The sequence below is a fragment of the Polyergus mexicanus genome, unplaced genomic scaffold (assembly GCF_030449975.1).
Source record: "Polyergus mexicanus isolate NDT 795.1 unplaced genomic scaffold, iyPolMexi1.0 SCAF_23, whole genome shotgun sequence".
Taxonomy (NCBI): domain Eukaryota; kingdom Metazoa; phylum Arthropoda; class Insecta; order Hymenoptera; family Formicidae; genus Polyergus; species Polyergus mexicanus.
This window is the reverse complement of record NW_027223343.1, coordinates 2,765,153-2,792,513: the sequence shown is the minus strand read 5'-3', so window position 1 is coordinate 2,792,513 and position 27,361 is coordinate 2,765,153. Positions and strand designations below refer to the sequence as shown.

The 27,361-nt window shown below is 43.8% G+C and overlaps 2 protein-coding genes across 2 annotated transcripts; both read right to left on the bottom strand.

Annotated features, from left to right (window-relative positions):
* Window positions 1–594: 594 nt before the first annotated feature.
* On the bottom strand, window positions 595–7,137 carry LOC138942789 (uncharacterized). Its single transcript, XM_070313260.1, has 7 exons — window positions 6,542–7,137; window positions 4,815–6,343; window positions 4,147–4,598; window positions 1,919–3,752; window positions 1,838–1,866; window positions 833–950; window positions 595–752 (listed from the first exon to the last, which is right to left on the bottom strand). The coding sequence occupies exons 1-7, from the start codon at window positions 7,135–7,137 to the stop codon at window positions 595–597; spliced, it is 4,716 nt and encodes a 1,571-aa protein (XP_070169361.1).
* Window positions 7,138–22,386: 15,249 nt separating this feature from the next.
* On the bottom strand, window positions 22,387–26,287 carry LOC138942788 (uncharacterized). Its single transcript, XM_070313259.1, has 3 exons — window positions 25,993–26,287; window positions 24,718–25,512; window positions 22,387–24,575 (listed from the first exon to the last, which is right to left on the bottom strand). Exons 1-3 carry the CDS (start codon window positions 26,285–26,287, stop codon window positions 22,387–22,389), a joined length of 3,279 nt encoding a protein of 1,092 aa, XP_070169360.1.
* Window positions 26,288–27,361: the final 1,074 nt, after the last annotated feature.

Genomic DNA, 27,361 nt, shown 5'->3' with positions numbered 1-27,361 from the left:
GAAAATACTTAAAATAAAAAGTATTTTGTCTTCTTTGGTATCTTCTATGGTACTTCATTTATCTTTTTTGGCATTATAAATATCTCGCATTGTACAACATGTTACTATAATATTGGTTATACGTATGCCAAGAGAATCAAAGTATACATATTATACATGTATACTGACAAAGCAAATAACATTTTGTTGCAGTTAGATCCACTTTAAGAATAATAAGTAAATACTATGTATGAAGAAGTGGATCTTACTGCAACAAAATATTATTTGCTTTATCAGTATACATACATAATACGTATACTTCGATTTTCTTGACATACGTATAACTAATATTACATTGTTTTATAAAAGAAGGAAAACTTATAAATATCTCATATTGTGCAACATGCTACTATAATATTAGTTATACGTATACCAAGAAAATCAAAGTATACATATTATGCATGTATACTGACAAAACAAATAACATTCTTTAAGAATAATAAGTCAATATTATGTATGAAAAAGTGGATCTTACTGCAACAAAATGTTATTTGCTTTGTCAGTATACATACATAATATGTATACTTAGATTTTTTGGCATACGTATAACTAACATTATATTATTTTATAAAAAAAGAAAAACTTCTTTGCTGTAGGAACTTGAGCAGGTAATTTATAAAAATAAGGGAAACTTCTTTGCTGTAGGAACTTGAGCAGGTAACGGTAGCAGCTTTTACCCTCATACAGCTCATTATTGGTCATTGTGCCATGTGCTAAAAATAAACATAACATTATTGATATCATTATATTCATAAATTGAAGAACTTTTGAAGTACATATCTAAATTTTTTACTTTCTTGGTCTTCCCCGTCTGCCCCAATTATAGTGGGCCGAAGATAACTCATACAAAAATCGCATGAAGTATTGCTGCTGTCTGCGAGCGCCTGCTGTGTTGCCTCTTGGTCTTTGAGCTATGGAAGTATAAAAAATATAAAATAATGAATAAAATGTAAATAAATTAAAATTATGTAATTATAATTAAAATATTACGTCTATTTTCTTCATAATTATCTGTAGCCGCGCCTTCGAATTACACGTCCACATTAACAGAATTTATTTGTTTCGCCGATCGAAGAGATAGGACGTAAATGATTTGAGCGGGTTTAGTTTGTTGAAAAGTGTTTATTCCTTTCGACACCAACTCCCGGACCGTCTTAAGTAATCGCACGCGACAGCAAGATATAATCGGACACGCGAATTATCGTTTTAACTCTAACTATATGAGTGTTAGACTTTCGGTGTGCTCCCGGTGAAGGCTTGCGACGAAGTGTCTTAACGAAAAGCCCTTCTTTCCGATCCACGCACAAGAATCCCGGTTGATACGGGTACTACAAAAAAGGAGGAATTTCGATCGTTCGATTCCGAGAGCCAATCGGCTATCGACAACGAGGTGTTTGTCAGAATCGAATGATACGAAGAAACTACAAAAACGGAATGAAAACAAGGCTTTGCACGTAACGTCTCGCTTTAGAACGTTCGAGAAACAAAATTAATAATATAATTTATAAAATGCTTACTTTCTTGAACATCCCGCTCGCCTCGTATACCGGGTAGGTTACGAAATAACTGGTTAAATCCTACCAACATAATCAATACACGGCAACTTAATGATAATTCTCGATCAGACGGTCCGAAGAGTTCTACAGCAAAATTTTAAACATACTATAATCAGAGAAGAGTACAGATAAAGATCGTTGGTGATTCAATCGAAATACATGAGTTACCTTAATCAGTAAATCTTAGCATAGGGTTATTTACATAGGCGTTCTTAGAATAGATATATATAAACGATACATACCCAGAACGTGACGATACTTAAATTCAAACCTAATGATTAACGCATAAAGAAAACGCAATTTAATTTAAGAGCCAGTGTCACTTGATATCGGTAGCTGACAGATCTGTGTTATTGGTCGCTTTAGAGTGGTTTTGGCAGTACGCAATGTAACTACTCGGACATGCCCATCCGATCCCGGATGTACGTCTAATATTCGGGCAAGTTCCCATTTCGAAGGAGGTGCCAAATTATTTTTCAACAATACCAGCTCGTTAATTTTGAGCTCCGGTTTGTTTTCTCGCCATTTACGCCTTTGTTGCAATGTATGCAAATAATCAGAAGACCAAGAACGCCAGATCTGTTCTAAAATCGCACGCACTTGCTGCCATCGAGACAGCCGATTCGAATCGATATCTAAAACAGATTCTTCAGGCGGGCTTACTAACGGGCGACCGACTAAAAAATGACCCGGAGTTAACGCGGAAAAGTCATTCGGATCATCATGTAACGCGGAAATCGGGCGGGAATTTAGGCAAGCCTCGATTTGACACAGCAGCGTAGCGAACTCGATCTGCGATAATGTTCGGGAACCAATCGCTCGTTTCAAAAGAAACTTTAATCCTTTGACACCGGCTTCCCAAAGTCCGCCGAAATGCGGAGCAGAGGGAGGTATAAAATGCCATTTTACGTTATCATTAGCTATAGCGTCTTGTATTTGAGGGTCGGCGACAAGTCGCTGAAAGGTAGTGTTTAATTCGCGGTCCGCGCCTTGAAAATTAGTGCCGTTATCACTGTACATGTCGGATGGAAGACCGCGACGGCTTGCAAATCTCCGAAAGGCGGAGAGAAAACCGTTAGTAGCGTAATCATCTACGTATTCTAAATGGACGGCCTTTGTCGAGAGACAAATAAAAACGGCAACATAATATTTTTTGGATCGTTGACCGCGGCCGACTGACGGAATAATATTCATCGGTCCGGCGTAATCGACGCCTGTGTGCGAGAACGGAGCTGAAGGCGTGACGCGGGGCTGGGGGAGATTCCCCATCAGCTGTTGCGAGGTACGTGCGCGTTCGCGTACGCACTTTACACAACTACGTATAAGGGATTTTACACTAGTGCGCGCTGAAATTATCCAATAATTTTGGCGTAAAATTCTTAACATTAATTGAGTGCCTCCATGAAGAGAGGCTTTATGAGCTTGAGCGATTAATAAATCCGAAATTCGATGTTTCGGTAAAATTATAGGGTGCCGTTCATCATAACTGAGTGACGAATTGTCAATCCGCCCGCCAAGGCGAATTAATTTATCTTTCCCGAGAAAGGGATAAAGCGATAACAAAGAACTGGATCTTGGCAGTAAACAATTATCGTTTAACGCTTGAATTTTGGATGGAAAATGACGTTGTTGCACGTAACGGAGCCAAAACAAGGAAGCTTCTTTGAGTTCGGCAGCGGACAAGCACGTCGTATTCACGTTCGTATTGGTCGCGCGACATTTTAGATTAAAACGTTGCACGCGTGCCGTGACTCGAATTAACTTCTTCCATGTAGAGACTTCGTTCGGTAATTTCCACTCCAGAATATGTTGAGCATGACAAACGATCGTATTTCGCGTTTCGGTTTCGATTATCTGACGATCGGCCTCAAGTTGATCTTTTAATTTATCATGGATCGGCCACGCGGTAGAAGGGGAACGCAACCAGGCAGGGCCGGCCCACCAAAGTTCGAAATCGCGGAGTTCAGCGAGTGACAAACCTCGCGACGCGCAATCCGCTGGATTTTCTTTAGATGGGACGTGATTCCATTTAATCGACGGAAGTCGAGTTTGTACTTCCGATACACGATTCGCCACATAAGTAGTCCATCTTAATGGATGGCCTCGTAACCATGCGAGCGCGACCGAAGAATCTGTCCATCCGTACATCGGAATATGCTGCAAATTTAACGATTTTTGCGCGAATTCTAGCAATCGAGTTAATAAGACTACGGCATTTAATTCTAGACGCGGCACGCTAATCGTTTTAATCGGCGGCTACCTTTGATTTTGCGGTTATTAAGACTACTGAAAACTCGCTGAGCGACCGGAGAATTCTTAAATAAACGACAGCGGCGTACGCGCGATTAGACGCGTCGGCGAACCCGTGCAACTCGATAGCCAAATTTTCCGGATGCATTCCAGTCCATCGCGGAATGCGAATTTCTTTTAAATTTATGAATTCCGCACAATATTTTTTCCAGGGCTCTAACAAGTCCGCCGCGATAGGAGAATCCCAATCGAGTTTTCTTAGCCACAGTTCTTGAATCATAATTTTCGCGGTGATTATTACCGGAGAAACCCATCCCAGTGGATCGAAGAATTTCGCGATAAATGATAGTATCAAACGTTTCGTATTCATATTGACCGAAGGTGACTCGATTTGAAAACGAAACGAATCTTCTCGTGGTATCCATTCAAGTCCGAGCACCTTAAGCGTATCATCCTTATCGAATGTACGAGCGATAGCGAGTTCATGCTCTCCCGGAGGAATGTCTGTTAATAATTCTATAGAATTGGCAGCCCATTTGTGTAAATGAAAACCGCCTCGCGCCATCAATTTCGTAAGCTGATCGCGACTTTCCTTTAGCGACGGAACTTCATCGGCGCCAAATAGAACGTCGTCGACGTAAATAAAATCTTGTACTATTGTTTGTGCTTTTGGAAAAGAATGACCTTCGTCGATAGCTAATTGATTGATAACGCGCATGGCTAAATACGGAGCTGGAGCAGTACCGTATGTAACTGTAAGCAATCGATAAGATTGTATCGGAGAATTAATATTAGATCGCCAAAAAATCCGTAAAAAATCGACATCGTCTCGATGAACGCGGATCTATCGAAACATCTTTTCGATATCGGCGGTGTACACATAACGAAATTGACGCCAACGAAGGATAATTGAGGACAAATCGCGTTGTAATTTAGGCCCTGTCATTAAATGATTATTTAATGTAGAACCATTGCTCGTTTTGCACGACGCGTTAAATACTACGCGAAGTTTCGTCGTGCTGCTAGACTCGCGTAGTACCGGATGATGCGGTATATACACCGCTTGGTTAAGCGTCGGATTTTCGTCAGAGACAGGTTCCATATGACCCATAGATTTATATTCATTTAAGAAAGAATGATAGGGTTTCGCGAGATCCGGATTTTTTCGTAGGCGTTGTTCTAATTTCGAATAAAGAAGCGCGGCAGTTTCGCGCGAAGATCCTATATCGAGCGGAGGGTTGGTTTTAAATGGTAACCGTATTATATAGCGGCCGTCTTCGGCATGCTGATGTGTTTCGATAAAATGTTGTTCGCATTTTTTATCTTCTTCCGACAGCTGAATTTCGGAAGAAATTTCCTCGATCTCCCAAAATTTTTGAAGGAGAGAATCGAGCGAAGGAATTGTTACGCAATTTAATGAAGTCGCGGAACTGGTAATAGAATTAGAAGTGCCGGTAGGACCGGATAATATCCATCCTAAAGCAGTAAGCTGGGCCGTCGGAGTTCCGGTCGGACCATGTTTTACCTTTTGCTTTAATAACGATCCATATAAATCTGATCCGATGAGCAGATGGATCGGATGATTGCTAAACGGATCCGGATCCGCGAGAGATAATTTCCGTAAATGCGGCCAACAATCTACGGTTTTAGTCTTTGAGCCAGCGTATGACGTAATTTTTTGATATACGAAAGCAGTGAAAGAAAAGGTTGAGGAACCTCGCCCATTACAAGACTCGAGAGTAAAAAACACCTGAGATTTCGCTACGCCACTGTATCGTTCGCCGAAACACTGTACGTGGAGGCTCGCGCGGGAACGTTTCGTGTGCATAGTTTGACACAACGATTCCGAGATAAAGCTAACAGCCGAGCCTTGATCTAACAACGCACGAACTTTAAATTTACGTCCTTCGATGGTACGAAGTATTACCCATGCGGTGGCTAGTAACACGTTCGGCGGATTTTTCAGCGGCGAATGAATCGTTTGAACGGAAGCGACGGCGGTCTCGTTCTTTATCTCAGGGGCGGCTGAGCCGCTCGGTTGAGCGTTAAGCGTTTTGTTTTCCGAAACAGAATTTTCACTAATCTTCTGTACTGGTATATTCGAGTCACGATGCAAGAGCGTATGATGTGCTCGTCGGCACAACTTACAGCGTTTTTTACTCTTGCAAGAGGTCGGGAAATGGCCGACCTTTAAACAATTAAAGCAACATTTGTGCGATTTGAGAAACTGAGTTCTCTGTTCGACGGATTTACGCTTAAACTCGTCGCATAACATCAAATTATGATTGCCGGAACAATTCAAACATTTTTCGGTGGCTACGTTATTCACCGAGGCCCGATTAGAGCTTTTATTTTTATGAGACGAAGTATCGGCATTTAACTTAGAATGATCGGTTAGTCCTCGAATTCGCAGCGTCATAAACTCTCGAATCTCTTCATACGTCGGAGATGCGGTTGATTTACCGCGTTGCAGATTCCACTCATTACGTGTGCGTGGACTAAATTTTTGCGAAACAATATAGACTAATAAGTCATCCCATTTTTCAACAGGTCTGCCTAAATTTGTTAACGCGGCTAATGACGCGGCAACGGTATCGCGTAAACCTTTGAGTTCGACAGCGGATTCCGTTTTCATAATAGGCAAATCAGCGAAAGCATGAATATGCGCATGAATAATCGCGTTTTGATTATCGTACTCTTCGATAAGTAATTTCCACGCACCATCGTAATTTGCGTCTACAATCTTAACATGATTAATTAATACAGCGGCTTCGCCCGTGACACTAGCTTTTAAATAATGTAATTTCTGCGTATTCGACAGCGATTCTTTCGAGGCGACGAGCGATTCGAATATTCCGCGGAAGTTTTCCCATTCCGTGAAATTACCGGAAAATTTCGGCAACGGGATTCGTGGTAATTGCAATGAAACCGCACCAGACAATTCGCGAGAAGAAATGTCGCTTACCGATGATGCCGCAGTCGGGTCGCACCGGGAGAATTTACCTATCACGTCTGCGAGGTAGTCCGCCGCTTCGTGATAGACGTCCTCGGCCGTAAAGAATTCCTCCTCGGTGAAGTATTGGACTGTACGCTGTTCGTCGGCCGTTGCTATTTGCTGAAGCTGGACGTTGAGACGTTGACACCATAATGTCTCCAAGGCGTCCAGTCGACTCTTCGCCTTGTATTGCGTGACGTTGGCCTTGCCCATTTTCTTAAAGTTGGGGAACACTCGCTTCATCGAGCTTATTGTAATGGATTGCTCGATGAGGAGGCCCTGCAGCGAGTCCGTCATGACGGTAGGCCGATAAGATTGTAACGGTAGGACCGTTACTACGGGCCTGACCTGTTGTATCCAACAAATATATATATGTCTATACACGGCTTGCTTACTCACCCAGCCCTACCTGTCCCGCCGCCGCCTCTCTCAGCATGCGCTCTCGCTCACCGACACACACGCTCTCGCTCTGCATGCGCTCTCGCTTCTCGACTCGCCCTATCTCTCTCGCGGTCCCCACGCGGAAGCAACCCCACTCCCGGGCCGACAGGATAGTGGGAGGCCCCGGCCGGGTATATAAGCCCGGCCGGCCGAGGAATCGGGACCAGATCCCGTCCTGCCATCCAGCTCCTGACACCGATCTAACCAATACCTAACACCTCTTAGGGCAGAGGTTGCACTCAGCCCCGCCGGGTTGAAGGCTCTCTATACCTCGGGCCGAGGTTGTACTCAGCCCCGTCGGGTTGAACCGACTTCCGTTGCCAAGGCAGTGCTCGACGTGACACTCGAGCCTGCCGGCAATACCTCGCCACCTAACCCGATCGTAGCGTATAAGTGCATGTACCGACCGCGTTGTAAATAGTAGTTGCACGATAGAGATAAGTCCGCTAGTTCTAAGTCTCGTAGTCATAAACCTGCTAGTCTTAAGGCCTGTTAGTGCTAAGTCCGCTAGTTGTAACCGCATCCTAGTAATAAGACCCGTCTAGTACTAAGTCCGCTAGTTATAAGACCTGTTAGTAATAAGCCCTGTCTAGTACTAAGTCCGTTAGTTATAAGGCCTGGTTGTAATAAGTCCTCTAGGTCCAATCACGCCGTTAGCGCCTGTAAATAAGACCGGGAACGATTACCCGCCGAGCCTGTCTTACGCTTCTCGCCGCTTTGCAACCATCGCTTTGCGTCTCCGCTTTGCGTCCCGCATTCTGCTACCAGCAGCATCGCTCCACGCACGACACCGCCCGGCCCGGCACGCTGTATCTATCTTTCTCTCACTGAATAAAATATCGTTTCAACCCTTTACTGTGTCTCGTAAGTTTGAGTCTCTCCTTCTCTCGAACCCGGACACCGACGAGCCGATCCGAGCGTCGAGCGAGTTGACCGCGTTACAAGATGAAGCCTTTCAGCAACAATTTACCACCTTTTGGTTGTAGAGATGCCGAAGCGTGACGACAGTCCGTCGCACGCGTATGTGCGAAGACGCACTATAATTTTCACTTAACAGTGCGGCGCGCTAAAGTGTGCGACAACTATGTGTAACTGCGGATTACGCAGGTCGCACTCTGAGGTGCGGAGTGCTAAAAAGCACAAAGATTGCACTTAAGCTGTGCAAAGCGCTAAGAAGTACGAGATTTGCGCGGCACTGCGGATTACGCAGGACGCACTTTGATGTGCGGAGTGCTAAAGAGCACAAAGATTGCACTTAAGCTGTGCAAAGCGCTAAGAAGCGCGAGATTTGCGCGGCACTGCGGATTACGCAGGGCGCAAATAATAATGATACGTTGTGCTTAAGAGCACAACTTTAATAATGCAAAGTTGACTACGCGCACTTTATTTTTCCGGAAGTCCTTTCAACGCACTCGCGTTATTATTTACGGCAGCGGAATGCGGATAGATGTTTTGATATCGCGCACCGTCTCCGTCTCGCGATAGTTTTTGTAAGTGCTGTTACCTGAGCGTGTCAGCGTTCTCACTCGCACTCCGCGAACTGATTACCGAATCACTATCTGTTTTTCCAAAATCCGGCTCGAAGGACCATTTAATGTAGCCGCGCCTTCGAATTACACGTCCACATTAACAGAATTTCTTTGTTTCGCCGATCGGAGAGATAGGACGTAAATGATTTGAGCGGGTTTAGTTTGTTGAAAAGTGTTTATTCCTTTCGACACCAACTCCCGGACCGTCTTAAGTAATCGCACGCGACAGCAAGATATAATCGGACACGCGAATTATCGTTTTAACTCTAACTATATGAGTGTTAGACTTTCGGTGTGCTCCCGGTGAAGGCTTGCGACGAAGTGTCTTAACGAAAAGCCCTTCTTTCCGATCCACGCACAAGAATCCCGGTTGATACGGGTACTACAAAAAAGGAGGAATTTCAATCGTTCGATTCCGAGAGCCAATCGGCTATCGAGGTGTTTGTCAGAATCGAATGATACGAAGAAACTACAAAAACGGAATGAAAACAAGGCTTCGCACGTAACGTCTCGCTTTAGAACGTTCGAGAAACAAAATTAATAATATAATTTATAAAACGCTTACTTTCTTGAACATTATCGATGGCGGCATTCACAGCGGGACCAACGTCGGCGTGAGACCATCATCGGCGATGGGATCGACTTCCGCGGCAAAGACGGCACCAGTGGCACCGGCGGCGACGGGACGCGTAGCGGCGGGACGCGTAATGGAGGGACGTGTAATGGAGGGACGTGTAACGGAGGGACGTGTAGAGACGGGAGCGGCGGCAACAGGATTTGTAACGATGGGAGCCGCGGCCACGAGACGTGTAGAGATGGGAGCGGCGGCAACGAGACTTGTAGCGACGGGATCATCGGCGACTTGACCGATGGCAACTCTTATTACGCTTTATTTCTTCTAATGAGAATTCATGTAAGAAGTCTTCAACATCTACAATCATCTAAAATTTAAGTGAAATTATTATGTAATAATTTGTTTTTTAATAAAATATAAAGAATATATTAAGAACGCTACTTACGTCTTCTTTATCTGCCGCTATCTTTGATTATCGATTCAACCATTCATCGATAATTCATTATATTGATTCGTAACTTTAATATAGCGAAAAAGCGTTGTTTCTCATTGGCTGTATTATTTTAAAGGTGGCGCTCCATCGCTTTCAGAACAATTAAACTTGCTTCAATCGAAAACGATTACGTGCTTTATGTCTTTACATAGTAACGGTTAGTTACCATAACAATATAGTTACGACCGTAACCTGTACCTGCTTTATATATACTGCTCGACGACGATTCTGAGCAATAGGTATAAAAATAATTATTATATGCTCGATAATAAGAATGCCTTAATACATGAATTTATGCATATATCGGAATATATATATATATATATATATATATATACGAATATACAAAAGATCTTTTAGAAGACAATAACTTTTAATAAACGAAACTAACTTCTAAAGCAATAAATTCAATAAGAAAATACACACGAAAAGAATGAAACAATGAACAATGCAAATGTAACGTTATTAACTAACAAATGCGCGTCCCATATGAACATAGCAAAATGAGACATTGGTATATGCTTTAATATAATAATTTTAAGTACACATACATTTATATACACACCATAACATTTAACTTTATATTATTTTATATCTTTTATTTAGTAGCATTAAGAATCTTCGCACGCATTTATATACTCTATACTACGCGCTCCCGAATCCTATATAACGTGGCGTTCTCCATTATTAATAATGCATTTAGCAATAAGAAGCTAGGAATATAAGAAATAATATTTTATTCACCGTAGCATTATAAGAGTTTTATAAGAGCCTTAGAACTGTGCATGGAATGCGGACTAGCCGACGATCGATATTCTTATCCGCCCGCTCGATAAGATTAAGCCGGACAAACAAGTTGGAATGTTGCGAGGCTACGATATAGCTGTCCTTGCACAGAGATCCTTACCAGCGACGCTTCCACTTGCCATCGCTCCCGCCCATGGGTCTCCCACCAGCATCAGGGAGCCTAAGGCAAAAGCATAAGAAGAATATCCCACCATCTACAAAGAGGCGATCCCACTACAGCATCTCTCCCACCAACATCTGAAGACCGGAGGAGCTCAGTGCGAGCTCGACATCCAGCATTATTAATCCAGCGCTTAAACTGTTAACACGTTTACTACTTTGACTCTGAATTACTACTTCGACGTTCATCCAGTTAGCGTTTAATAATCCAGCGTACGCGTCGTCAAACTCCAGTACGAGTCTTTAAGACTTTTATATATACACTCCGTTGTAAAGAACGAGTTTACCAGCCGCTAGTCTAGCGACTGTAATATTACTAATTTAACGTTGAATATAAAATAAAGTGATCTTTTATATTGCAACGATTCGCAATTATTTAACGACCGGCCATTCCTACATCCTCGATCAGCCGTTGTTCGCTGTAGTCAGTAAAACAGCCAATTCTTTGGAACCTTTTTAAGACCATTCACAGGAAGGAATCCAACGTACCTAGAGGACGTACTCTAGCATATATTCATAAATATAAATCTGGTAAGTTAAGGTAACTTCGATTTCACAGTGACAAGTTGAAGCCTTCTGATCCCTGGCAAACTCGGTGAACTGCAGAGTGGCCAAAAATAATACTTTCTATTCAAATAAATCACGAACAAATACTTACCAGTAAAGAACAAATAAATATAATAGCTATTGAAGAAATAACAGAGAACCTTGGAACAAACCAATTTATAGCTATTTTCAATAAAATTTATATAGTCACGTTTTTAACAAATTACTTAATGATAGTAATTTAAAAATTAATTTTTTTTCTTAACTTCGAATCCCGAGACATGACACGGGACCATATAGAATCATCGAAATGTTACCAATGTGACGTCTTAAGCCGCACGTTAAATTTTATTTAAACAATATAGTAGGATAGATAGGCCGGTTTTGGATCAGTTTTGTGTGAGTGTGAGAGAGAGGGTATCGTTGGGGAGTAAGAGAGAGAGATAGTTTCGGAGCAGTTTGTGGGCGCCCGAGGGATGGAGAGCGGGCTGGGCGGGTGCATGGGGGGGTAAGTAGGATGAGAGGGGAAGCGCGGCCGGGGGGAAGCGGTGGGTACGAGTCGCCGAGAGCGCTCGAGAGATGGCGCTCGGGGGGTGGCGCGCCCGACTCGCGACCTCGACGCGACTCGCGCCCCTAGCGCGCGATCCGCCGTCGCGATTCTTTAGGGGGGCGCTTCTAGCGCGCGATCCGCCGCTTCTAGCGCGCGATCCGCCGTCGCGATTCTTTAGGGGGGCGCTTCTAGCGCGCGATCCGCCGCTTCTAGCGCGCGATCCGCCGTCGCGATTCTTTAGGGGGCGCGCCGCTTCTAGCGCGCGATCCGCCGTCGCGATTCTTTAGGGGGGCGCTTCTAGCGCGCGATCCGCCGCTTCTAGCGCGCGATCCGCCGTCGCGATTCTTTAGGGGGCCGCTTCTAGCGCGCGATCCGCGAGCGGGCGGCGGGCGCCCGGCGTCGAGGGGGCGGGGGATCGTCGGTGGGCGGTCGAGCGGACGGAGGGGCGTCCCTCGTCGCTCTCCTCCTCTCGAGGCGCGCGTTAGCGCGAGCGCGCTCGTCGCGTTTCGGGGCGAGTTTTTTTCATTTTCCGGCGACGTCGCGCGTCCGAGAGCGAGTATCCGGTTCGGTTAATCGAGGGCGCGTCCTCGCTATTTTCCTCGTTATAAAAGGACGCCGCGATGATCTCGAGGTGTTAGTACGTTCGAGGATATTTCGCGGCGCGATGAAGCGCGCGCCGAGCGCTTTAACGAGATTAGCCGGAAGAGCGGTGAACGTTCGAATCGGAAGTGTCGAGGATATATGGAATTTGGAGATACCGAATTGTTTGAAGAAAGAACTACGCGAACGTTATATAGAGGATCGTTTGTACTGTATAGAAGAGATCGATTTCGCGGAAGAGTTCGTGCGAGAGGCGAGCGAGACGCGATTCGACGAACCTTTCGCGAATGTAGGAGCCGATGGCTATTTGCTCTATCGCAATTGGAGACAGCGATACGGAATTCCGAAATTTTCGTGGGAGGTGAATCACGTCGTGCATTGTTTCTTTAAGTTCGGTTGCCGATTCGAGAACGGAGAGTATTTCGAGGAGAACGAGAGATATTGCGCGTATTGCGCGCGTAGCTCGAGTTTCGCGAAGAGCGTATCGACGCACGTGACGAAAACGGTGTATAGCGAGATGGTGCCCGCTTGCGATCTCGTCGACGAGGTTTTCGACGTGTCGAATAATTGGTGCGCCGGCTGCGAGACGAGAGCTTTGTTCTACATCGAGAATTACGACGAGGATGAGACGTGGTTTATTTGTAAAAAATCTTGGCGTTCGTTAGACGACGAGTGACGAGATGGTGGCGCGCGATCTTCTCGATAGCGCGCGGGACGTCGCGACGGGGAACGCGTATCGCGCGTGGGCGCGACGGTGCGACGAGTGTCTCGAGTCTCTGCGGGAGAGATGTCGAGGAGAGCGCCGAGGGAGATCGACCGGAGCGATCAATTCTCTTATCGCTCGAATCGTTCGATTAACGGGCGCGAGAGACGATCTGCGTCGACGTTTCGAACGCGTGGGAGGCGGTGTAGAGGAACGCGAGGGATTCTCGTGGTCCGAGATCGAGACGGCTTTCTCTAGACGCGTTTTAACCGGCGCGGTTATTAATTTCGATTATATCGAACCTCGACGATTTCTCGAGGACGCTAGAGATACCGTGCTCGATCGAATACGCGATGTTATGAATGAATATAATGGTGTTAAGGTCAATACCGTATTTGTTGGCGAGTTCGTTTCGGGCGACAAGATCGATGTTAAGACTATTGTAACGAAGAATTATCCGCTTCTACCTCTTTCCGACTCGCGAGAGTGGTACGAGAAGCGAGTGGTCGACGCTACTCTAACCTCGTTGGAAGAATTTCAGGAGCGCGATAGCGGATGGGCGTTATCGCGAATATTCAATTTAACCGTGAACGTGAACAGATACAATCCTATGCACGCGGGATGTCGCGTCAAATTACCGCGAGAGATCGCGTTGAAGAAAGCGGTGATAAACGTGCAATCTAATGACAATGCGTGTTTCGCATGGGCGGTGGTCGCCGCTCTGTATCCAGCTGAAAAAAACGTGGGTCGGGAATCTTCGTACCCGCATTACACGACGGTGCTGAATCTGAAGGGCGTTAAATTTCCTATGAGTTTGAACAAAATTACTAGATTCGAGCGTATTAACGATATATCTATTAATGTGTATACCGTTCGAGATAAAAAGGAGGGAAAAGACGGTTGTCGCGTTGTTCCTTTGCGTCTCACTGATGATAAAAAGAACAGACACGTTAATCTGTTGTATTTTGACGATATGACGCGACGAGATGACGCGACGCATTTCGCGTGGATTAAGAATTTGTCGCGACTCGTCGGCTCGCAACTCAGCGGTAGACGACATAAATCGCATATATGCGATCGGTGAGTACTAATTAAAAAAATCGTCGCGCGATGTTGATAATGCGCGAGATTTAAAATGTGCGTTATGTCGCAGATGCATGCACTATTTTCGAACGAGCGATAAGTTATCGGCTCACAGCGTGGACTGCGGAAGGATGAACGAGTGCGCTATAGTCCTTCCTACCAAAGACGACAAATGGTTAGAGTTTCGTAACTATAGTAGAAAGGAGCGACTTCCATTCGTGGTGTACGCTGATCTCGAATGCGTACTGAAGAAGAAAGAGGAGAGGAGAACGTCGAATACATCTATCGTTCAGCATCACGAAGTTTATAGCGCTGGATATTACGCGCGATGCGCGCTCGATGGCGTTAGCTCTACTTACAGAGCTTATCGCGGTGAAAATTGCGTATTGTGGTTCGTTAGAGAACTGCACGATCAAGCGCTTCGCGCGAAAACTGTTCTCGATATCGATGCTCCTATGACGAATCTTACATCGGATGAATGGGAGAGATTCGTAAACGCGACGTACTGCAGCATATGCGAGAAACCGTTCGAATTGGGAGACGCTCGCGTGCGCGATCACTGTCATCTGACTGGACGGTACAGAGGTCCGGCGCATTCGAATTGTAATTTAAATTATAAGGATACTTACGTAATTCCCGTATTCTTTCACAATTTATCGGGTTACGACGCGCATTTTATCATTAAAGATGTAGCTAACGCTTTTCCCGGTAGCGTGGAAATATTGCCGATAACGAAAGAAACGTATATCTCTTTCACGAAGAACGTCGAAGATGCGTGGGACGAGGGATGGTTCGGAAAACGCTTGAAGTTGCGTTTCGTGGATTCTTTCAAATTTTTAAGCGCGAGTCTCGAGAAATTGGCGTCGTATCTAGACAAAAGCGAATTGAGGATCGCGCGTTCGGAATTTTCCGATCTTAGCGACGCCGATTTCGAGCTTCTCGCGCGAAAGGGTGTATTTCCGTACGAGTATGTCGACGACGTAGATAAATTGTTAGAGACTCGTCTACCGCCGCGCGAGGCTTTTCACAGTTCGCTAACCGGTGATGCGATATCTGAGAACGATTACGCGCGCGCGATAAGAGTCTGGGAGCGATTTCGCGTCGAAACGTTAGGCGATTATAGTGATTTGTATTTAAAGACCGACGTTCTTCTATTGGCCGATGTTTTCGAAAATTTTCGTGACGCGTGTATGAGAAGTTATAATTTAGATCCCGCGTATTATTACACGTTACCGGGATACACATGGGACGCTATGTTGAAGTATACGAGTGTGCGATTCGAATTATTAACCGACATTGATATGGTAATGTTCGTGGAGCGTGGAATACGCGGCGGGCTAAGTCAATGTTCCAACAGATACGCGCGCGCTAATAACAAATATTTACAGTCATACGATTCTTCGGAACCATCGTCGTATCTCATGTACTTCGATATAAATAATTTGTACGGATGGGCGATGTGTCAATCGTTGCCTTACGAAAATTTTCGATGGGTCGATAACGTTACGAGCGTTGACTTAATGTCCGTGACATCGGACTCGCCTATCGGTTATATTCTAGAGGTCGACCTTGCATATCCGTCCGACCTTCACGATTCTCACGCTGACTTGCCATTCTGCCCGACGCGCGATAAGCCGCCCGGAAAACGAGACGAGAAGCTTCTCGCCACACTGTACGATAAGAACCGTTACGTGATATATTATCGCAATTTGCAGCAATGCGTTCGACACGGATTACGCATTACGAAAATACACAGAATATTGCGATTCGCGCAATCTTCATGGTTGCGCGAATATATCGAACTGAATACACGATTACGAATTAACGCGAAAAACGAGTTCGAGAAAAATCTATACAAATTAATGAATAATGCCGTGTTTGGCAAAACTATGGAAAACGTGCGCAATCATTCGAATGTTCGACTCGTGACTCGATGGGACGGGCGATACGGCGCGGAGGCGATGATCGCGAAACCGAATTTTCACAGTAGAAGCGTTTTCGCGGAGGATCTCGTAGCTGTAGAATTGCGTAAACTCGAGATTAAGTTCAATAAACCAATTTATGTAGATATGTGTATTCTCGATATATCTAAAATTCGTTTATACGAATTTCACTACGAGTACATGCTACCATTGTATCGAGATAAGTGTAAAATAATGTACACCGATACGGATAGTCTCATTTATCGCGTCGAATGCGAGGACATATACGAGAATATGAAGCGCGATATCGACAAGTTCGATACGAGCGATTACGCAATGGACAATGCGTATGGAATGCCTCTCGCTAATAAAAAAATACCCGGTGCGATGAAGGATGAGAACGCTGGCGCGATTATGACCGAATTTATTGGACTTAGAGCGAAAATGTACGCGCTGCGAGTCGCCGGTAAAAGCGATACAAAAAGAATCAAGGGTGTTAAGAGCGGCGTTGTCGCGAGAACGATAACGTTTGACGATTACGCGCGCTGTCTTCGACAGGGGATCGAGATGAAGCGCGAGCAGTTTTGTATGAGGTCCGAGTTACACGAGATGTATACAGTATCGGAATTAAAAATCGCGCTCAGTCCGCACGATGACAAACGATACACGATATCGGGAACTACGGATACGTTACCGTGGGGACATTATAAAATACCGTTGTAGGGAGCGAAAAAATACTATACGTTTCTTAAAACATTTAAACTTTAGTTAGTAGTTTATTTAATATAAACATATTTTATAAATAATATATTATCATTGTATTTTCGATATAATTCACGATTGCGTCGAAAAAACATCGATGGACGTTCTACGAATCGTTTCGAAGAACAAATTTGCGCGAATAATATAATTTGAATATAATTTGAATATAATTTGAATATAATTTGAATATAATTTATTATAATAGATTTTAATAAAATAATAAAAATTAATCGGTTTTATTTATTAGATTTTAATAAAAAATCGTGAAAATGTTCGATCGGTCTTATATATAATAGGTATTAGATATAAAATCTATTATAAATAAGACTGATCGTACATTTTCACGATCTTTCTATTATGCTCTCGGAAGTGTTTTATATAGAATAATGTGAAAAAGATGTTAATGCGAGTTTTAGCGTTATCATAGTGACGTAATAAAGAATGTATACAAAGCGCGAGAAAGAGTACGTATAAAGTTTGAAAGAGAGAACGCAGGATACGGCGGCCGCGTAGCGGTGCGAGAGAGAACTCGTATAGAACGCGAAAAAATGAACTTTTTGTGTTTTTGCGATATAAAAGTCGTGGAAACCACCATTCTGTCCAAGTCTTGGCAAATCTCGACTCGATTTGACAAATTCGCATTCTACTTCATTAGCATCGAACATATATTATGCTACATGCTACATGCAAACGAGATAGAATGCGAGAATTTGCCATAAATCGAGTCGAGATTAGCCGCGAATTGGACAGATCGATGATTTCCATGACTCTTTATTATATTCTTGAAAGTGTTATATATAGAGTAACGCGAGAATAAAGCTACCGCGAGAATAAAGTTACCGCGAGATACGATGTTCGCAGTAGTATAGGGGCAACTATAGCGAGACACAACAAACCCCCACTCCTCGGCCACTGGCGCCGACCCCCTGCTGTGCCTGTCTGGGGCCCTCCCCCCTAAGGGTGTCTGTGGAAAAAAAGAGTGGAGGGGACTCGTGGACGTCTACGAGGCAATTTTCCCTTTAAATTTTTTTATTTTTTATTTTTTTTATTTTTTTTATTTTTTATTTTTTTATTTTTTCGGTCGCGTGAACATGCTCGGGCTCGAACCTGGGTCCTCCACGTTTCCAGACAGGGTCCTAGTATGCTGGGCTAGCTGAAATCTTATTAGAGTAAGGCTTAGATGTAGTATTTGTAGAGAGTAGCCCTCCGACATAGGGGACCCTGCGTTCTGATTGGCTTCCCTATAGTGGCCGGCAGTTTGATTGGATGAGGAGCATTGTTTCTGAGTGAGAGGGAAAAACGCGGCAAAATAACACGTGTAAGAATCGGCAAGATGGCGGCCAGCGAGAATGGAGACGTCACGAGAATAGAAGGGGTCGTAAAAAGCAAGTCTGTGCAAGTAGCGATTACGATGGTCTTAGAGCTTTATGACGTCACTTAGACGAGGAGAGAAAGGAAAGGAAAATAGTAAATGTTTTTATATAAGCGATTTAAAATAAAAAATTTTTATTAAATATTATACTTATGTTTAAATGTAAATAATAATTTCGCAATGTACAAAATTTCTTATGTGACGGAAAACATGCAAATTCGCTGCTATATACATCGATAAAAACGAGAGCCGAGAAAAATTAACGTTCTATTATATATCCGTATGGTAGCGAACAATGGCTATCAATAAACCTACGTTTTAGCAATACAGGCTCACATACTTTAGTTTCGTCCCGTGTTACGATCTCATGAAACGCGGTGCGACGAATTGCTCTAAAACGTAGATTTATCGAAGTTCCAGCCAATTCTTTTTCGTTCTCTTATGTAGTATTTGTAGAGAGTAGTCCTCCGGCATAGGGGACCCTACGCTCTGATTGGCTTCCCTATAGTTGCCGGCAGTTTGATTGGATGAGGAGCATGTTTCTGAGTGAGAGGGAAAAACGCGGCAAAATAACACGTGTGTAAGAATCGGCAAGATGGCGACTACCGAGGATGGAGATATCGTGCAGTATACGCATCTCCGCATTTCACCACCCCTACGGAAAAACCGAGAAATGTACGGTATATTTCATCCTCTCCTCCGACTTCTTTGTGAAAATACAAAATCGGATAAGGTACTGCTAGAATAAAGTAACTGATACGTCGGGGCTGAACACGTGCGTACATGTACGGGTAGGGTTGACCGGGCGACCGAGGTGCACTAGGCAGGTAGACGTTCGGAAACGTCATCGCTGGAGAGGATAGAAAGGGTCATGAAATACGGATACCTGAGACTGTTTGACACGGAGTCTTAGGACGGAGACTATGACGTCACAGAGACGTCGGGAAGAAAGGATAGGAAAAGAGAAAATGTTTTTACGTAGCATTATTTTAAAAACAGTTTTATTTATATTTATTTATATTTCTTACATAAGAATATTATGCTTTGTACAATAAAAAATTATTTTACATAAAAATATTTGTACAATAAAAATTCTTATTTACAATTAAATATAACTATATTGCGTAGCAAAAAAGATTATCTCTTAGCACGAGGGAAAATACGCGAATTCGTTATATTGCAACTTTAAAAACGAGAGTTGAGAAAACAGAGAAGAAAAATTATCGTTCTGCTACATAGCCGTATGGTAACGAACAATGACTATTGATAAATTTACGTTTCATCAATACAGGAGTACATACTTCATAGCATGTTACCAGCTCATGAAACACAGTACGCCAAATTGCTCTAAACCGTAAGTTTATCGAAGTTCCAGCCGATTCTTCCTCATTTTCTTCATTTTCCCGTACCCTTTCTTTAGCTAACATCAAATTTCTAATACTAAGAAAATTGATTAGTTGAGAGTTTTCAAAATTTAAGGTTATGCCCTTCACTTTGCAGCATTCGTGTGTTCGTCCGTCCGGTGCACGAACAATGTACGCATAAAATTTAGGGCCACCAGATACGAACGTCTCGATATAGCTACCGCGGCCGTAACTTTCAAGCTCGTCCGTCATATCGCCTAGAAAATTTCCCGTACGTGGTTCATACGTTCGGATCACCGCTGCCCACGTAAATACATGAATCCGTATCATAATACAAAACGCGACGATCTAATCGCTCTAAATAAGAATATAATTTTAAACGCGTCTGCGCCGTCGCATATGCAGCTATTACAACATTCGTTATCGATGAGGGAATGGCAGCGTCTTGTCGCAATCGCCACGAAAGATATATTACCTCGTCGTTTACGGGTAATATGCCGGTTATCTCGTGCTCAGCACTCATCATCAATGTCGCAAAACGCTGAGGCGTTATCACGACTTCGGTATTTGGTAAATTGGATCGCTGGCCGAATTTTCCCCAAAGAGAATTTAAGCACAGCTTCGCGACAGAACGTAAACCGGGATTCCGAGTGACGTTACGTTTATCAAGAACGTTACCTTCGGTTTTCTCGTACTCCCTCAGATATTGTTCTTTAGCATCGTCGTCGTTTACCCCGCATTCACACGGCCATCCACTGGCTTCTTGTTTAAGCTGCAAGAATGTATTTATATATTCGGTGAACAATCCGCCTTGACGTGTCGTATGATCGAATTGACTAACTTTATATTGCCAAATCTCGCTTACAGCTGTCACGAGATAACCCTTTCCGTTGGCCTTGCGTAATTCACAGGTCACCCGCGTACCCTCGAATTCGCGTTCACGAGCATCGTCATGTGTACAGGGCACCTGCGAAAATGTTTCGCAACAACTGCATAAAGCAAAAAGCAATTTTCCCTGCACACGATATGGGAGTACCGGATGAAATAGGTCGCGTGGTGGGAGTACTCTGCAACGTATGAGCCCTTCAATCGTATCGAAATTAAAATTCGGGGCCCTTCCGATTATTGCGGAACATTCCTCGCCGACGTAAATATTCGGATGGTCGATTGGGAACAAAGAGGGTACAAAGAGCACACGTCCACGTATCGTATTTTCTCCGTACCCGTAACCTCATAACGAGTCACGATATTTCCCGTGCGGCCGCCGAAAAATGCATCGCGAGGATCGAGCGGAGATGTTTCCACCATCGGATGATTTTCGAGATATTCGCGCATTTCGTGATTATCGCGTCATAATTTATCAAAATTATTTTTAACAAAAAAATTAATTGTTCAACCAAATCTTTTTTTCATTGTCAATATTATAGATCTAAATTTACTTCCGCGATGTGAAATATCATCCGCTAAGTCTGCATATTTTTCTTCCTATATAAGATGCAAAGATCATCAAGCGAATTATCTTTTCAAATAAATATATTCAAATAATCATCAAACAAGAGAGTCTTTTCAAATAAACAGTAAGATGTACCGACACTATCTGCGCACGTACAAATTCGATACGATACAACACACAAAAATAATATTGTTTTCTAAAATAATAAATTATTGTTTATTTTACAATCACCAAAACAATGAACAGCTAAAAGCACTTATTAATAATTATAAATTATTTTACTTTAACAATAAATTTGTATTTTTAAATAAATAAATTGAATCAGCAAAAATTGTTCTATTTCACCGTGTAGCCGCGCCTTCGATTTACACGTCCACATTAACAGAATTTATTTGTTTCGCCGATCGGAGAGATAGGACGTAATTGATTTGTCCGGGTTTAGTTTGTTGAACAGTATTTATTCCTTTCGACACCAACTCCCGGACCGTCTTAGGTAATCGCACGCGACAGCAAGATATGAGCGGACACGCGAATTATCGTTTAATTATAACTTTATGAGCGTTAGGCGTTCGGTGTGCTCCCGGTGAAGGCTTGCGACGAAGTGTCTTAACGAAAAGCCTTCTCGGCGATCCACGTACAATAGTCCTGGTTGATACGGGTACTACAAAAAGGGAGGAATTTCGATCGTTCGATTCCGAGAGCCAATCGGCTATCGACAACGAGGTGTTTGTCAGAATCGAACGATACGAAGAAACCGCAAACACGGAATGAAAACAAGGCTTCGCACGTAACGTCTCGCTTTAGAACGTTCGAGAAACGAAATTAATAATATAGTTTATAAAACGCTTACTTTCTTGAACATACCGCTCGCCTCGTATACCGGGTAGGTTACGAAATAACTGGTTAAATCCTACCACTATAATCGATACACGGCATCTTAATGATAATTCTCGATCAGACGGTCCGAAGAGCTCTACAGCAAAATTTTCAATATACAATAATAGGAAAAGAGTACAGATAAAGATCGTCGGTGATTCAATCGAAATACATGAATTAACCTAATCAGTAAATCTTAGCATAGGGTTATTTACATAAGCGTTCTTAGAGTAGATATATGTACATATACAGAGCGTGACGATAATTAAAGTCAAACTTAATTATTAACGCATAAAGAAAACGCAAATTAATTTAAGAGCCAGTGTCACTTGATATCGGTAGCTGACAGATCTGCGTTATTGGTCGCTTTAGAGTGGTTTTGGCAGTACGCAATGTAACTACTCGGACATGCCCATCCGATCCCGGATGTACGTCTAATATTCGGGCAAGTTCCCATTTCGAAGGAGGTGCCAAATTATTTTTCAACAATACCAGCTCGTTAATTTTGAGCTCCGGTTTGTTTTCTCGCCATTTACGTCTTTGTTGCAATGTATGCAAATAATCAGAAGACCAAGAACGCCAGATCTGCTCTAAAATCGCTCGCACTTGCTGCCAACGAGACAGCCGATTCGAATCAATATCTAAAACAGATTCTTCAGGCGGGCTTACTAACGGACGACCGACTAAAAAATGACCCGGAGTTAACGCGGAAAAGTCATTCGGGTCATCATGTAACGCGGAAATCGGGCGGGAATTTAGGCAAGCCTCGATTTGACACAGCAGCGTAGCGAACTCGATCTGCGATAATGTTCGAGAACCAATCGCTCGTTTCAAATGAAACTTTAATCCTTTGACACCGGCTTCCCAAAGTCCGCCGAAATGCGGAGCAGAGGGAGGTATAAAATGCCATTTTATGTTATCATTAGCGATAGCGTCTTGTATTTGAGGGTCGGCGACCAGTCGCTGAAAGGTAGTGTTTAATTCGCGGTCCGCGCCTTGAAAATTAGTGCCGTTATCACTGTACATGTCGGATGGAAGACCGCGACGGCTTGCAAATCTCCGAAAGGCGGAGAGAAAACCGTTAGTAGCGTAATCATCTACGTATTCTAAATGGACGGCCTTTGTCGAGAGACAAATAAAAACGGCAACATAATATTTTTTGGATCGTTGACCGCGGCCGACTGACGGAATAATATTCATCGGCCCGGCGTAATCGACGCCTGTGTGCGAGAACGGAGCCGAAGGCGTGACGCGGGGCTGGGGGAGATTCCCCATCAGCTGTTGCGAGGTACGTGCGCGTTCGCGTACGCACTTTACACAACTACGTATAAGAGATTTTACACTGGTGCGCGCTGAAATTATCCAATAATTTTGGCGTAAAATTCTTAACGTTAATTGAGTGCCTCCATGAAGAGAGGCTTTATGAGCTTGAGCGATTAATAAATCCGAAATTCGATGTTTCGGTAAAATTATAGGGTGCCGTTCATCATAACTGAGTGACGAATGGTCAATCCGCCCGCCAAGGCGAATTAATTTATCTTTCCCGAGAAAGGGATAAAGCGATAACAAAGAACTGGATCTTGTTTGTGCTTTTGGAAAAGAATGACCTTCGTCGATAGCTAATTGATTGATAACGCGCATGGCTAAATACGGAGCTGGAGCAGTACCGTATGTAACTGTAAGCAATCGATAAGATCGTATCGGAGAATTAATATTAGATCGCCAAAATATCCGCAAAAAATCGACATCGTCTCGATGAAAGCGGATCTGTCGAAACATCTTTTCGATATCGGCGGTGTACACATAACGAAATTGACGCCAACGAAGGATAATTGAGGACAAATCGCGTTGTAATTTAGGCCCGGTCATTAAATGATTATTTAATGTAGAACCATTGCTCGTTTTGCACGACGCGTTAAATACTACGCGAAGTTTCGTCGTGCTGCTAGACTCGCGTAGTACCGGATGATGCGGTATATACACCGCTTGGTTAAGCGTCGGATTTTCGTCGGAGACAGATTCCATATGACCCATAGATTTATATTCATTTAAGAAAGAATGATAGGGTTTCGCGAGATCCGGATTTTTTCGTAGGCGTTGTTCTAATTTCGAATAAAGAAGCGCGGCAGTTTCGCGCGAAGCTCCTATATCGAGCGGAGGGTTGGTTTTAAATGGTAACCGTATTATATAGCGGCCGTCTTCGGCACGCTGATGTGTTTCGATAAAATGTTGTTCGCATTTTTTATCTTCTTCCGACAGCGGAAGTTCGGAAGAAATTTCCTCGATCTCCCAAAATTTTTGAAGGAGAGAATCGAGCGAAGGAATTGTTACGCAATTTAATGAAGTCGCGGAACCGGTAATTGAATTAGAAGTGCCGGTAGGACCGGATAATATCCATCCTAAAGCAGTAAGCTGGGCCGTCGGAGTGCCGGTCGGACCATGTTTTACCTTTTGCTTTAATAACGATCCATATAAATCTGATCCGATGGATCGGATGATTGCTAAACGGATCCGGATCCGCGAGAGATAATTTCCGTAAATGCGGCCAATAATCTACGGTTTTAGTCTTTGAGCCAGCGTATGACGTAATTTTTTGATATACGAAAGCAGTCAAAGAAAAGGTGGAGGAACCTCGCCCATTACAAGACTCGAGAGTAAGAGACACCTGAGATTTCGCTACGCCACTGTATCGTTCGCCGAAACACTGTACGTGGAGGCTCGCGCGGGAACGTTTCGTGCGCATAGTTTGACACAACGATTCCGAAATAAAGCTAACAGCCGAGCCTTGATCTAACAACGCACGAACTTTAAATTTACGTCCTTCGATGGTACGCAGTATTACCCATGCGGTGGCTAGTAACACGTTCGGCGGATTTTTCAGCGGCGAATGAATCGTTTGAACGGAAGCGACGGCGGTCTCGTTCTTTATCTCAGGGGTGGCCGAGCCGCTCGGTTGAGCGTTAAGAGTTTTGTTTTCCAAAACAGAATTTTCACTAATCTTCTGTACTGGTATATTTGATGCACGATGCAAGAGCGTATGATGTGCTCGTCGGCACAAATTACAGCGTTTTTTACTCTTGCAAGAGGTCGGGAAATGGCCGACTTTTAAACAATTAAAGCAACATTTGTGTGATTTGAGAAACTGAGTTCTCTGTTCGACGGATTTACGCTTAAACTCGTCGCATAACATCAAATTATGATTGCCGGAACAATTCAAGCATTTTTCGGTGGCTACGTTATTCACCGAGGCCCGATTAGAGCCTTTATTTTTATGAGACGAAGTATCGGCATTTAACTTAGAATGATCGGTTAGTCCTCGAATTCGCAACGTCATAAAATCTCGAATCTCTTCATACGTCGGAGATGCGGTTGATTTACCGCGTTGCAGATTCCACTCATTACGTGTGCGTGGACTAAATTTTTGCGAAACAATATAGACTAATAAGTCATCCCATTTTTCAACAGGTCTGCCTAAATTTGTTAACGCGGCTAATGACGCGGCAACGGTATCGCGTAAACTTTTGAGTTCGACAGCGGATTCCGTTTTCATAATAGGCAAATCAGCGAAAGCATGAATATGCGCATGAATAATCGCGTTTTGATTATCGTACTCTTCAATAAGTAATTTCCACGCACCATCGTAATTTGCGTCTGCAATCTTAACATGATTAATTAATACAGCAGCTTCGCCCGTGACACTGGCTTTTAAATAATGTAATTTCTGCGTATTCGACAGCGATTCTTTCGAGGCGACGAGCGATTCGAATATTCCGCGGAAGTTTTCCCATTCCGCGAAATTACCGGAAAATTTCGGCAACGGGATGCGTGGTAATTGCAATGAAACCGTACCAGACAATTCGCGAGAAGAAATGTCGCTTACCGTTGATGCCGCATTTGGGTCGCACCGGGAGAATTTACCTATCACGTCTGCGAGGTAGTCCGCCGCTTCGTGGTAGACGTCCTCGGCCGTAAAGAATTCCTCCTCGGTGAAGTATGGGACTGTACGCTGTTCGTCGGCCGTTGCTATTTGCTGAAGCTGGACGTTGAGACGTTGACACCTTTCCCATAATGTCTCCAAGGCGTCCAGTCGACTCTTCGCCTTGTATTGCGTGACGTTGGCCTTGCCCATTTTCTTAAAGTTGGGGAACACTCGTTTCATCGAGCTTATTGTAATAGATTGCTCGATGAGGAGGCCCTGCAGCGAGTCCGTCATGATGGTAGGCCGATAAGATGAAGCCTTTCAGCAACAATTCACCACCTTTGGGTTGTAGAGATGCTGAAGCGTGACGACTGGTCCGTCGCACGCGGATGTGCGAAGACGCACTATAATTTTCACTTAACTGTGCCGCGCGCTAAAGCGTGCGACAACTATGTGTGACTGCGGATTACGCAGGACGCACTCTGAGGTGCGGAGTGCTAAAGAGCACAAAGATTGCACTTAAGCTGTGCAAAGCGCTAAGAAGCGCGAGATTTGCGCGGCACCGCGGATTACGCAGGACGCACTTTGAGGTGCGGAGTGCTAAAGAGCACAAAGATTGCACTTAAGCTGTGCAAAGCGCTAAGAAGCGCGAGATTTGCACGGCACTGCGGATTACGCAGGGCGCAAATAATAATGATACGTTGTGCTTAAGAGCACAACTTTAATAATGCAAAGGGATGCAAGGTTGACTTCGCGCACTTTATTTTCCCGGAAGTCCTTTCAACGCACTCGCGTTATTATTTACGGCAGCGGAATGCGGATAGATGTTTTGATATCGCGCACCGTCTCCGTCTCGCGATAGTTTTTATAAGTGCTGTGACCTTAGCGTGTCAGCGTTCTCACTCGCACTCCGCGAACTGATTACCGAATCACTATCTGTTTTTCCAAGATCCGGCTCGAAGGACCATTTAATGTAGCCGCGCCTTCGATTTACACGTCCACATTAACAGAATTTATTTGTTTCGCCGATCGGAGAGATAGGACGTAATTGATTTGTCCGGGTTTAGTTTGTTGAACAGTATTTATTCCTTTCGACACCAACTCCCGGACCGTCTTAGGTAATCGCACGCGACAGCAAGATATGAGCGGACACGCGAATTATCGTTTAATTATAACTTTATGAGCGTTAGGCGTTCGGTGTGCTCCCGGTGAAGGCTTGCGACGAAGTGTCTTAACGAAAAGCCTTCTCGGCGATCCACGTACAATAGTCCTGGTTGATACGGGTACTACAAAAAGGGAGGAATTTCGATCGTTCGATTCCGAGAGCCAATCGGCTATCGACAACGAGGTGTTTGTCAGAATCGAACG

Excerpts from the sequence above, each read along its gene's own strand:
- LOC138942788 (XM_070313259.1), bottom strand. The coding sequence starts at position 26,287 with ATGACGGACTCGCTGCAGGGCCTCCTCATCGAGCAATCTATTACAATA. Across the intron at positions 25,513-25,992 it reads CTACCTCGCAGACGTGATAG|TCTATATTGTTTCGCAAAAA; the intron begins GTAAATTCTCCC and ends ATGACTTATTAG. Across the intron at positions 24,576-24,717 it reads GTCTCTTACTCTCGAGTCTT|CAATCATCCGATCCATCGGA; the intron begins GTAATGGGCGAG and ends GGATCCGTTTAG.
- LOC138942789 (XM_070313260.1), bottom strand. The coding sequence starts at position 7,137 with ATGACGGACTCGCTGCAGGGCCTCCTCATCGAGCAATCCATTACAATA. Across the intron at positions 1,867-1,918 it reads CTGTCAGCTACCGATATCAA|GTTTGAATTTAAGTATCGTC; the intron begins GTGACACTGGCT and ends GTTAATCATTAG. Across the intron at positions 951-1,837 it reads TAAGTATCGTCACGTTCTGG|CTCAAAGACCAAGAGGCAAC; the intron begins GTATGTATCGTT and ends ATACTTCCATAG.